General features: G+C 45.9%; 1 protein-coding gene across 3 annotated transcripts in view; it reads left to right on the top strand.

Annotated features, from left to right (window-relative positions):
• EPS8L1 (EPS8 signaling adaptor L1) overlaps positions 1-13888 on the top strand; it is a 304222-nt gene that overhangs the window by 212886 nt on the left and 77448 nt on the right. For all 3 annotated transcript variants that reach the window (XM_077457059.1, XM_077457060.1, XM_077457061.1), the window contains 3 exons: positions 3364-3490; positions 7539-7627; positions 7721-7795. In XM_077457059.1, coding sequence (XP_077313185.1) covers positions 3364-3490; positions 7539-7627; positions 7721-7795 — 291 coding nt within the window. The remainder of the gene's footprint in view (positions 1-3363; positions 3491-7538; positions 7628-7720; positions 7796-13888) is intronic.

Raw genomic sequence — 13888 nt, forward strand, 5'->3', positions numbered from 1 at the left:
TGGTAGAAACACCCTGCCCTGAGCGGTGTCTGATCATGCCTAGATATTCCAACCCAGCAGGTTGCAGGGATGATTTTTCTAGGTTTATAATCCAACCTAGACTTTTCAGGTGCTCTACTGTTTTGAGAACACTGTGGTTCAGGTGTGCTACTGTCTGCTCTATGAGCAGCAAATTGTCTAGATAAGCTATCACGGTTATGCCCGAGCTCTTAGGTTTGCCAAGAGAGGATCTAGAATCTTTGTGAAAACTCAAGGAGCTGTAGCGAGACCGAAAGGCAGGGCCATAAATTGAAAATGGCTCTGATCTAATGCGAACCTTAGGTATTTTTGGTGAGCGGGAAATATCGGCACATGAAGATATGCATCCTTGATATCTATTGATGCCATAAACTCTCCCCCTTGTAGGGAGGAGACCACAGAATGTATTGACTGCATACGGAAGGATCGAATGTGTAGAAACTGATTCAGATCCTTTAGATCCAGCATGGGTCTGACGTAAAACCCTGAACCCTGTTCTTTTGGGTCCACTTCTACTATCACCCCCTGGGATAGTAAGTGATCTAAGGCCAGACGTAGCGGTCTTCACTTTGCTGGATCTTTGGATCCTTGGCCCTTGACCTTAGGAAGCGAGATGGTGGAATCTCCTGGAACTCTAGCTTGTAGCCCAGAGCTACTGAGGAGATTACCCAACTGTCCTGAATCTCTTCCCGCCAGGCTTCTGAAAACTGCAGCAGCCTTCCAGCAGAGGCGCCCCTTCACAAGGAAGCTTTGTGGCTCTGCTTGGCGGGCTTTTGCCCCCAAGTCTTCTTCTGCCCCTGGGCGTGACTTTGAGCCTTTCCTCTAGAGGAAGGTTGGGAAGGCCGTCGCTACAGCTTAGAGCTTGATGCTCCAGGGAATGGAGAAAGAGAATGCCTAAATGATGGACATTTATTCTTTTTGATTGGAAAGAGAATAGATTTACCCCCACTAATCTTTTGGATGAATTTATCCAAGTCATCCCCAAATAATCGTTCCCCTTTAAACAGGAATCCAGTCAAATATTTTTTACACGACAGCTCAGCTGCCCAATTTTTGAGCCACAGGGACCTTTGCATGTGCACCAACAGGAGAGATAAACGAGATGCTTGTTGGATGGAATCCATAATTGCATCAATCATTAAACACAAAACCTGAAGAAGATCTGCATAATTCTCCACTTCCTCATTGGGAAGGAGGCTAAGCATTTGATTAACTTGTTCCTTGAGGAACTGACACAACCCCACAGTTACGACTGTAGGTTGTACCACAGCGCCAGGCATGGAAAAGGAGGCTTTCAATAAAGTTTCCAGCTTCTTATCAGTTGGATCTTTAAATACCTAAGCATTATCCAAAGGAGACGTCAGGTTTTTATTCACACAAGAAACAGCCGCATCCATGGATGGGACCTCCCACTTTTTGGTGAAACTTTCCTCCAGAGGATAAAGCATCGAAATCCTTTTAGGAGGAGAAAACACTTTATCGGGATGCCCCCAATCCTCATACAGCAATTTATCCATTAAGGGATAAATTGGAAAGGAAAAAGCAGTCTGTGGGATTTTTCTGACCCCCAGGGAAGAAACAGAGGATGTAGCGGCCTCAGCAGCAGGCATTTTGAAAGTGGTATGTACCAATTCAGTATAATATTGGACCTGCTTTTTGAGTGCCTGAGAGGAAGAGACTCTTTCCTCTTCTTCTGATTCATCCGACTGCTCTTGATCCCTATCCCATGATAGGGATCTTTTCTCATTGTCAGAGGAATCATCTGAAAGAGGAATCACAGCAGAGGGAGGGGATCTGCCCCCTTTTCTGCTATCTTTTAAGGAAGCTGAAATAAAATTCATAATTCTTCCTTCAAAACCCTCCAATGAAGCCTTAAGGGAGTCTTCTGTGACATACGCTGGGGCTGCAATATTAGGAGAGGTTGCAAAACCTGACAGGGGCACTGACTCATCCTGTGAGGCTGGCTCTAGTCTTGCGGGGGGGATAGTAACCTACAGGCATCTTTAGCACCCCTAGGTGTAGGCAGTGATTTTTTTTAGTGCCTTTGTTACCTCCTCCTGAGACCCTTTTACGGGGAGACATAGTCCTAAGCTACAAAGCAGATGCAATCACTGTTGTTTTACAAGTCTCACAATATACATATATGCTTAGACTGCACAACCTGACGCTGAGTAGGTGTCTTAGGATTGCCTGGATCCGATCCCTTAGGATGCTCTGGCGCTTTGGGCTTTAAATCACCGCTTAGCGCCTGCACAGTGGAGTGCCGTGCACGCCGCACGTGCACGGCCCCGCAACCACACCCCCCTGTTTTGCTAAAACTGCGCCCCCTTGCGCACGCGACATGCTGTCGGTGGCGGTGAACGAGGGGAAGGAAGAGGACCACTCTCTGAGCTCCGCGGGACCCCCCAGACTACGTGGGATCCCTTTATTATCCATTTGTTTCAGAGCCTGCAGCAGAGGATGTGAGCCGCCCGGAGACTGGCTTCACTGAGCGTGTATCCTGGAAAAGCATGTAAGTATACACCAGGTTGCTCTTCACTCCCTCTAGTGGCGGAAACCAGGTAAGTCATGCAACTACTCTTATGAAGAAATCCATAATATACAATTTATATAGGATTAACTTCTCTTACCTGTCCCCGCCGCAGGAACTGCTGAAAACTGACAGTTACCAATCTTCACCCATCACGGCGGGTAGTGTTGTGCCAACCTTCAGGATTTTTTGGCATTCCTTCTCAGGGGAACCTCTTACCTGGACCTATAAAAGACTCTGCCAGAACTTTTGTGCCACTGTACACCAAGTCTGGTTTTCCCAGAGCCCAGTCTTCCCAGGGAGAGGACTTACAGGCAAAACCTTGTTTCTTCGGATGACGAGGCCCGGGTACCATATCACCTTGGGAGTCAAATATCAGTCCGAGATATGGATCCGGTTAGTATAGCCCTTAGGCCCCTGCAGGGACCTGCATAGAGCTTTCTTCATAGCACATGTTTTACGTGACCAACCACCTTAGACACTGGCGAAAAAACGGAGGTACCTCCCATATGGGAGGGGTTATATAGGGGAGGAATTCTTCTTAATTGGGGGTTAGCCAGTGTCCAATCACCGAAGGTGCCTATCTAACCCACTATGTAATGAAGGCTCTGTGTCCCGTGATGTACGATCAAGAAATTAGTATTACAATCCTTTTATTTTACCAGTCCTTTACTCTCAGAAAATGTATGGTGTGCATCTGGCCGGCTTAGGTTTAAAGTGGAGTGAAAGGCCTGGCAGTTAAAGAGTTAAAACATCTTTGTGTTCCATGCACCACAGTGTTGTCAATGTCATTTTGCTATATGTGTTTTGCACAGGATCTACTGAATCACTGCTTTGATGACATTGAACTTTTCATGGGGAAGCTCCAGAAATCAGCTGAAGCATTTAAAGTCCTCAACCAAAGAAAGAAATCAAGAAGAAGCAAGAAACCAGAAGCCGGAGGTAACCTTAATTAATATTTACAGTGTACCCAAGTTACAGAAATATTTTCTTAAAAAGAATATTAAAGGAAAAATAAGAGGCTGAAATTGACATAAGTAAAATACAGGCATACCGCACTTTTAAGTACACAATGGGGTTTAGTTACTAAAGATGGAAAGTGCAAAATCAGGCTTACTTCTGTATAGAAACCAATGAGCTTCCAGGTTTTATTACCAAAAATTAATTGTTCAATCTGGGATTAGAAGCGCATTGGTTTCTATGCAGAAGTGAGCCTAATTTTGCACTTTCCAGCTTTAGTAAATTAACCTCATTGTGTACTTAAAAGGGGGGTATGCCTGTACAGGAGGTCTGACTGAAAGCAGAATATTTAGTTAAATGAGAAGTCATTCTAATAATTCTAAATGGTGCCCCAATGCATCTTGCTAGCACACGCAACATAACGCATTGTATTGCAGTACTATGTATTTTGGCAAAGTGCGATTTTTACAAATGTGTTGGGCACCTTTTTGCACATTTCTCATACATAGGGCAGCCCTTTGAAATTAATAGGCTGCCCTAAGCGTGACACACCGAAAAACACACAAAAAGCGCACGCATGCTTGGTCATGCCTCTCAGGTGTAAATAGGACCTTGAAAATGGATCACCTTTGTAGCGCTTGCTCCTGAAGAGCACACGCTATATGTTTTGCAATTTAATGTTACCCTCAAAACCGTAGCTTGGTTTGGGTCTAATTGTTCTAAATTTTTGACTTCAGAATCAGTCTGACTGGACTGCAGGGTGTTCTGTCTGGCCATGGGGAGTGCTGTCACTTTTGGCAGGCATGAAACACAGTCTATTTGGGTGCATTAAAGTTACTTTCTTCCGGAACCAGCCCAGTGAGAGTGTCGCTCTTGCTGTGCTTTCTGAGAGGGGGTACTTAAGGTGTGGATGTCACATATTTTGGGTTTCTGGTCCAGAAGTATGTTCTGACTGCATGGTCCTGGTCCTCCTGACCAGCCCTCAGGACATCCATGGCCTGGGGTGCGCATCCAACCGTCTTTACGTCTCGGGGCTGGCTAGCCCGAGGCGAGGAAACTGAAAGGAGGATTCAGAGGTGGTCCTGTGCCGTCTCGGTTAGTGGAGAGGCCCAGCAACTGGGAAGTTATCCAGGGGAGGACTCTTCGGGAGAAGACCACGCAAGGGTTGGCTTCTCAAGAAGAGCCTGGAAAAGCTGAAGGACCCAAGTGAATCCAATCTCGTGCGGTATTGCCGGACTAGCTGCAAGATACTGGTACCACATGAGTGTTTTACAAGCTTTTAAGTTTTCCCTCAGGTTTTCGATAACAAAGTCTGTGGCAGAGACTTATTCCTGTTTAAAGCACCCTGTTGGCTGCTAGGCCTGGTGAGAGAAGGACTATCCAATTGGGGTGAGGATCCAGTTGTGAATGGTTATTCTCTGGATTTATTCAAAGTGAGAGACTGTTTCATAAGGAATTTATAGACAAGAGTACCTGGACTTTTCACCTTATCCTATATTGAGAGACTGTGTTGTTAACTATTTTTCGCAAATAAAAATCCCTTTAAGTGGATCTGTCGTCAGTCACTGCAGTTTTTGGGCTATCTACCGTGGGAAACCCCTAGACACATACGAGGTGAAGAAGGTAACAGTAAGCCCAATAAATTCAGCGGCTCCTTCGGGGGTCAGGGCTACACCTTATTATTACCAATTCAAGATTTTACCCACTTTTCCAGGACTGGTAGCTGATATGCTTCCCAATTCCTAACACTATCACAAACTATGTATGTCTGTATCACATATCTTCTACCTCTCCTCCCCCATAATGGCATACTGATTGAGCGCATGGCTTACTCTATATTGTACAGTGTAGATCAATGTTAGGGTTTCATCATCATGGTTAAAATTTACCTACCTCAAAAATGTTTATTTAACTTCTAGAAGGAATATGGAAGGGTTAGAATTTGTGTCTGTTTTTTCCTGCTGTCTGTGTTTTTCTCTGTGTTCTGGTGACCATGGTTACCAGGATTGAAAGTGAGAAAAAAATCCAAAATTTTGGTTATAGATGTCAATAGCACTGCAACAGACGGGTTATCTTCCAGTGGGAAGATGACAGCTGTCTACAGCCAGACAGAGGCTATAGAAGCCAGCAGCGATCATTGTCATTGCTGGCAGGGAAGGCCCCCTCCCCGGGCAGAACACAGGAGCGCTGCTGGAGGGATTCCTCCATCAACACTGACTGTGGTAATGGGGAAAATCAAGCAGTTTCCTTCCATTGTAGAAGGAGAGAAACTTGCATATTATTTGGGCTGCTTATGAAGGGATCTTTTGGAGAATTTGGGGATATTGGGAGAATTTTTCTTTACTTTTATTGCCCCTCAGCCCAGGAAATAAAAAAATCTACTATTCAGGAGACATGACAAAATACATACTATATTTTATCCAAAACTATATATTTTATCCAAATAAAAAATAAATAAAACATTTTGTTTAATAAGTATTTTGCTTTTGAATAGAACATTATATTTATGATTGGTTATAGTATAGTGCAGTATATTGTAGTCAGGGGTGGGTCCAGAGTCTAGTCTCTGGAGGGGCTCTGCCCAAAAATAAGGTGTTGCTTACAGAACTGAATTTAACATATCATAGAGTGTACAGAGGTTAGTAGTATGTAGGGCAGTGTACAGAAGTCAGTAGTATGTAGGGGAGTGTACAGAGGTCAGTAGGATTAAGAGCAGTGTACGGAGGTCAGTAGGATGTCGGGTAGTGTACAGAGGTCAGTAGGATGTAAGGTAGTGTACAGAGGTCAGTAGGATGTAAGGTAGTGTACAGAGGTCAGTAGGATATAGAGAAGTGTACATAGGTCAGTAAGATGGAGGGCAGTGTACAGAGGTCAGTAGGATGTAGGGCAGTGTATAGTGGTCAGTAAGATGGTGTACAGAGGTCAGAGGATAGGGGATAAGTAGGGCGGAGGACAGGGGGCAACAGGACAATTTACAGGGGTCAGTGGGATGAAGAGCAGTGTACAGAGGTCATTAGAATATAGGACAGTTTACAGGGATCAGTAGAGCAAAGGACTAGGTGTCACCAGGGGGGTCAGAACGGCACATACTGGGGGGGGTCAGTAGGGCACAAACCAGGGGGCTGGGAGGGCAGGAGGACACACCAGGGGAGGATCAGGAGGGTATACACTGGGGGGATTGAAAGGGCACACACCAGGGGTCAGTCACAATGCTTTAATGAGCCCAATTTCTCACTGTGCTAGGAGATGCAATCACATTTGTCAGCTAACAGCACCTCTATGCTAAGCTGCTGTATCTCAGCAGACTTAGCATAAAGGTGCTTGTAAACAAATCCACGATATACTGCTAGATGATTTTTACCTCCATGCACATTCGCTGAATCCCTCTGCTCGGCTGCTCAAACCTCCCTCTTCCAGGTAGCCACGATCTCGGGGATCAAGCACATCCCCATCCCACACACTTATGCAGCAGAAACCAGGAGGATCATGCCCACTCAAGCAGAAGCCTGCAGGAGAGAGTCTGGAAAACTGCTGCGGGTGGTACAGGGGGTGGAGAGTCCAGTGCCGATTTGTAATGGCTGTGAGTTCTCCCAACCGTGGAGCGTTTGGCCTCAGAGATGGAGTTGGTAATGTTTTCTCAGGGGGAGCAATTGCTCCGTTGCCCCCCCCCCCCCAGATCCGCCCCTGTATACAGTAGTTATATTTTACACAAATTCCCAGAAAATGTATTTGCATACATTATGGAGAATTTAAAAGTGAAGTTAGTACAATGATTTTCTGTTGAAATGAGGAGCGGGAACTGGAGGCCCACAAACTGATTCAGCTTGCCAATAACCATGTAGAGCCAAAATAAAAATTTGTGATGTGTTTGCTTTTATCCATAAATGTTTGAATGTGATAATGTTCAGACCTAGTAGATCTAAGTAATATAAATATAATATATATATATATATATATATATATATATATATATATATATATATATATATATATATATATAATTTATTTTTATTTTTTCATATTTCCACAGAGGGTTTACTGACTGTCCGTGCAAAGCCTCCAAAGCTGGAAGAGTATGAAGATGCTGCCCAGAAATTTAAATATTGCTTCTGCTTATTGGTGTGAACAAAATACTACATATATACAGTATGGATAAAACATGGTTTCATTTTAATAGTGTTGACCAATTATTTCTTGTAATTCTTTCTCCAGGCAAGACTGAAAAATAATATTATGAATCCCAGTTCTGTGGAGCTTGTTCACTTTTTATTTGGGCCACTTAAAACGGTAAGCAAAGGTTAAAACTATTCCGAAACCTATATTGTTTAGCAACAGGAATATTATACACCTCAAAGTGCATCCAATCCATAGACTAAAAATGTTTGGTTGCCTAGTCTTTGACACTACAGGACTGCTGCTGTTGCTTTTTCCAGGTTAATGAGCAAGGAAATGTGGTTAAAATAAGCCCTGTGTCTAAAAGTTATTGTAAATCGCAACGTAGGTTTAGTGACACTAACTGTACATGTGCATTAGGGTGGTATTCTAAATAATAATAATATAATAAGCTGTAAAACGCTCATTACTTCAATCTACAGGTTTGCTGGGGGTCTAAAGGTTAATCATACTTTCAATTAACGTATTTCTACATCCTAACTGAACCCACTTAAATATCACTCAATAAAGGAAATAGCACGGAGAGCAGACCCAAGAAAAGCAAACGGGGCATACGGAAGAACAAACAATAGAAAAATTACATAAATGACAGAAAATAGCAAACACAGTATAAATATCAAGAGGTTCAAACAAGATAACAAAAATAGCAACAGGGATAGACCCACCATGCAAAGCCCATGCCAGTGGTGATCACTGACAGAGTTTACGGTTCTAAAAACACACCTCCCTGCCTTCCAGCACCTCCGAAGCTGCAGGGATATGCAAAGAAGAAAGGCTGATGCTGGAGTTTCTAGACTCTCTGCCCAGTGGCTGAGAGCTGCTGCATAGGCTGCAACTGCTGATCAAATTACATTTTCCCCAAATTCCTGTTCAACAGAAGTCAATTGTTGGATCCAACTTCTGTCAAGAAGGAATGGCCATAGAAGGCAAAATTCAGCCAGTCCCTGCTGAACCAATCTAATTTTGATCCATTCATGGACAGCTTTAGTATTTTGTTTGCTGTTCTGGGAAAATGGTATATATAGCTGCCTACAGTTATAGAACAGGTTGTAGAACCTGCTCTGCAATTCCCCGGATAGGGAATAAGGAGCATTTACCCTTTTAGCGTAGAAGGCGGACAATGCAAGGTATCATTTTTTTTTCACTTTCACGGAGTTGGGCTTTAACAAATTGTCATGCATGCATGAGAATGCAGGGTACAGCTTGTCATACACCTAAAGGTAGATGTTATTGGAAGCAAACATAAAGGTGAATGGTAGTGGAAGCAGACACCATTCTTGGTTCTTCAGTTGTTAATGAAGGTTTAATGAAAGTATGTTGGCCTGTTTTGCATGATTTCGATTTGTGTGCTTCCATGTGTTGAAACAGCATGTTTGTAAAGTTTTCCACCAAATTATTCTTGTTCAATATTTTTGTTAAATGTTTTCCATACAAATAAGAGAAAGGTGAAGCCCCAACATGATACATCTGGAGACAGTTATCTACCGTATGTTATTGTATATCGCAAGCAAGTGCCATTATCAAGTTTGTTACAACTAAAGATACCTTACACATATCATTAAACTGTAAAACAATATGTAGGTATCTTAGAATTGTATGATATTGAGAGTAAAACAAAGGATTTAAGGTGTAACGTAGGTTGGTAGGGCATCTCGCATTGCTTCTTGGAGTTAGTGGGCTATAAAACATTTAAAGGAAACCAGGAAAAAGAAACAGTGAAACTGAGAATTTAAAAAAGGAGAGAAGGATAATGAGGTGGGGGTGGGGGAGGCGAGGGCATTGGTGATAAGGGGTAATTTCTCTTCATGGGCCATCTGATCATTAATATAGATCCGAGGTGTAACATCCTTTGGTCTGTCTCGGAGTCAAAAATCCATGGGGAATTTCTTGTGGGTATTGGAAGAAATAGCCGATAGATTTCATTACTCATAGTCCCATTCAGTTGAGAAATACCCATGGAGGAATACTACAGGAGATTTATAAGAACAGGCTATTGTTTGGTGACATTAAAGAGAAAAAGTAGTTAATTTTGCTGCTGCATACAAAGTCTCTGGAGGGGGCTTGTTCAGTAAGGCTTTTACTGTCCTCCATATTATTCTGATAAACATAACTTTGAAGGGGGTGGTAGTAGACACAGGCATTGTTCTTGTTCGGTTAATGAAGGTTATATTATAGTGTATTTTGGAAGTGTCCTGTTTAGCCTGATCTAGTCTTGTGTTCCTCCATTTTTGCCTGGTACAATGGCATCTCTAGTAGGTTAGAAGCTAGGTTAGACACAATGCTCTAGGACTTAACTGCAATAGCAGATGTGAGTTTGTATAGGAGACTTCGGTAAAATACTCTAAAACCCTTGCAATTGTTACATATGCAGCCCCCTGGTCCTAAACTGGGGCTATAATACAAATTTAGTTTTTGGCTGGGCTGTAGACAGCTCAGACTGATTGTACAGTTTATATCTGGCCTTTCCCTAAGCTCAATTGGGTTGTGCATTTCTCCCTGTTGCCAGTAAGTGTCACTAGTACCACAGGTTATAGTATGAGATTGTGCATGAGATTGAATATTTAACTGAAAGACGGCTACAGCGCAGGCCTTAATTGCCGGGAAGGCGTCCATTTACATCCTCCCGTGCTCAAACAGCCTGGAGATTTGGCTGATTATAGATCGCAGTAAGGGGCCGATTGCCACCGACTGAGCTTTGCCCAAACAGAGCACAGAATACACTGTGCAGCGCTCAGTGTATTGCAGGGTGTTCGTCTTGGCGAACGCCCTGGAAATCTGGGTGTTCGGCAAACGGCCGAACAGGCAAATGCACAACCCGAACTCATGCTTGGGACAAACTTTTCTCCCGTCCCTAGTCGTTATGTGCTGTACACAGTTGGAGACCAGAAAGCGCTGGATATGCTGTGTCACATGTGTGAAGGACTGGCTATACACCTCCGCCCGTTTGTTTATTGCCTGCATTGTGAGGAGTAACTGTATGCTGTGAACACCCCACTGTGCCACCTCATGCCTACAGTTAATTGGGCCACAGATGTCGCTATGGAGGAGGCTGCTGCTCTTGCTCCTGCTGAAAAACTTACATCCCCCATTGTGAATGCCCTGTTTGAAGATGTTGCTGCTATTGCTACTGAGGATCCTACTTCCATCGTTATTGTGACTCCTGAACCTGTCCAGAAGAAGGTCAGCTATGTAAAGGCTTCCCAGGGCCGTGGTCGAGGCATACCGCAGAACACCACCTGACTGGAACTGGAGAGAGGCATCACCCCTGGGAGAGCCATGCCAGGAGTTGGTGGAATACCTAGGGCAAACAGTGCAGTGGAGTTAGTCACTAAATACATGCCTGCAGAAGAGTTTGAGGGTTCTGAGATAGATTCCTTGTCTGATTCATCTGTCAAAGAACTGTCGTGCCTGAGTTGGCAAATATTAACCTTTGCTCTGAACTGACAGTTTGTTCCATTTGAATTAAAGAAGAGTCCTTAATCCATTGAACCAAGACTGAGACAGTTGTGTTGCTTTAATTGGACTATGGAATACATAGTCATTTAGCTTCTATAACTGGGGATCTTCGTGGTTAATATTTTCTTACTGTGGATGACTTCAGTACTTTGTCACAAAACACTGATGTCATAGGCCGCGTACACACGGGCGGACTGTCTGTCCAACTTAGTCCGCTGAAACACATTTCAGCGGACAGTCCGCTCGTGTGTGGGCTTCAGCAGACTTTTTCAGCGGACAGTCTGGCGGACTAAGTATTTCGGAATGTTGGAAATACTGTCCGCTGGACTCGCATTTCGGCAGACAATCCGCCCGTGTGTGTGCCAGTCCGCCCTACTTTTGAAATGAGTGGACTTTTCCCGCCCGGAGAAAAGTCCGCTCATTTCGAGCGGGTATCCAGGTAGGCGGGGCCTGCGACGGAGACGTCGCTGGCCCCGCCGCCTGGTATGGACTTAAAGGGGAACCCCAACGCCGAAAAAAATCAGCGTGGGGTCCCCCCCAAGTCCACAACAGACCCTTGTCCGAGCACGCTACCCGGCCGGCCAGGAAAGGGGGGCGAGCGAGCGCCCCCCCTCCTGAGCCGTACCAGGCCGCGTGCCCTCAACATGGGGGGGTGCCTTGGGGAAGGGGGGGCTGCGCGGCCCCCCCACCCCAAAGCACCTTGTCCCCATGTTGATGAGGACAAGGGCCTCTTCCTGACAACCCTGGCCGTTGGTTGTCGGGGGTCTGCAGGCGGGGGGCTTATCGGAATCCGGGAGCCCCCTTTAATAAGGGGGCCCCTGGATACCGGCCCCCCACCCTATGTGAATGAGTATGGGGTACAATGTACCCCTACCCATTCACCTGTGAAAAAAAGTACAAAAAAAACACAACACAGGGTTAAAATATTTTATTGCACAGCTTTGGGGGTCTTCCGTCTTCGGGGGTCTTCTTGCCGGACTCCTCCGCTATCTTCTTGTAGCTCTTTTGCTAGCGGAGGAGTCGGGCTTTCTTCCTCGCCGCCGGCCTCTTCTCCTGACTTCGGGGGTCTTGTCCCCCTCTTCGGTTCTTCTGCCGGGCCACCGCGCCTTCTTATAGCTCTTTTGCAGGCGGTGGCCCGGTCTTCTGTCGCCGCCGCCTTCCGTTCTTCTTCTTCTTCTCCAGGAGATGTTGCCTCGACGATCTCTCCGGCCACAATGCCAGGGCTGCGCTGCGCGGCCACTTATATAGGGACAATGGGGCGGTGTCACATGGCTTTATGTCACATGGGTTGGTCACATGGTGACCCCGCCCCCTTACGATGTCATAGTCCCCATGTGACATCAACCCATGTGACCAACCCATGTGACATAAAGCCATGTGACACTGCCCCATTGTCCCTATATAAGTGGCAGCGGAGCGCGTCCCTGGCATTGTGGCCGGAGAGAGCGTCGAGGCAACATCTCCTGGAGAAGAAGAAGAGGAAGAAGAAGAAGAAGAAGAACGGAAGGCGGCGACAGAAGACCGGGCCACCGCCTGTAAAAGAGCTATAAGAAGGCGCGGTGGCCCGGCAGAAGAACCGAAGAGGGGGACAAGACCCCCGAAGTCGGGAGAAGAGGCCGGCGGCGAGGAAGAAAGCTGGACTCCTCCGCTAGCAAAAGAGCTACAAGAAGATAGCGGAGGAGTCCGGCGAGAAGACCCCCGAAGACGGAAGACCCCCGGAGCTGTGCAATAAAATATTTTAACTTGTGTGTTGTGTTTTTTTTTGTACTTTTATTTTACAGGTGAATGGGTAGGGGTACATTGTACCCCATACTCATTCACATAGGGTGGGGGGCCGGTATCCGGGGGCCCCCTTATTAAAGGGGGCTCCCGGATTCCGATAAGCCCCCCGCCTGCAGACCCCGACAACCAACGGCCAGGGTTGTCGGGAAGAGGCCCTTGTCCTCATCAACATGGGGACAAGGTGCTTTGGGGTGGGGGGGCCGCGCGGCCCCCCCTTCCCCAAGGCACCCCCCCATGTTGAGGGCACGCGGCCTGGTACGGCTCAGGAGGGGGGGCGCTCGCTCACCCCCTTTCCTGGCCGGCCGGGTAGCGTGCTCGGACAAGGGTCTGTTGTGGACTTGGGGGGACCCCCACGACGATTTTTTCCGGCGTTGGGGTTCCCCTTTAAGTCCATACCAGGCGGCGGGGTCAGCGACGTCTCCGTCGCGGGCCCCGCCTACCTGGATACGCGCTCCAAATAAGCGGACTTTCCTCCGCGTGTGTGGGCGAGTCCGTTCATTTCAAAAGTAGGGCGGATAGTATGGCGGACTTAGTCCGCCGTATTAGTCCGCTCAAAAAGTGCCGTGTGTAGGCAAGTCCGTTCATTCGAAAGTATGACGGATTGTCCGTCGGATTGTCTGACGGACTAAGTTGGCCAGACAGTCCGCCCGTGTGTACGCGGCTTTACTCTTCTCTGCCACTGGATGGTGATTAATCTACCTTGAGTTAGGGATGGACTCTTACAACTATTATTACTGTTATATTACAACTTTGCTTTGCATTTAAATGTGGAATAAAGTTTCACTCTCCTGGGAGTGGACCTGAGTATCTTATGTACTTTAAAATGCAGTACATTAGTGCCTGGAAAAGCACTGATCCATCCTCAACGTAAGTAAGTAGACGTATGTAAAATTGTTAGAGTATTCAGATTTTCAAAAACAAGACAAAAAAAATATGCCTTGCTAACAAGTTCAGTCAGTGTGGCCTATG

The sequence above is a fragment of the Lithobates pipiens genome, unplaced genomic scaffold (assembly GCF_037356315.1).
Source record: "Lithobates pipiens isolate NorthernLeopardFrog02 unplaced genomic scaffold, aLitPip1_a1.2 Scaffold_27, whole genome shotgun sequence".
Taxonomy (NCBI): Eukaryota; Metazoa; Chordata; class Amphibia; order Anura; family Ranidae; genus Lithobates; species Lithobates pipiens.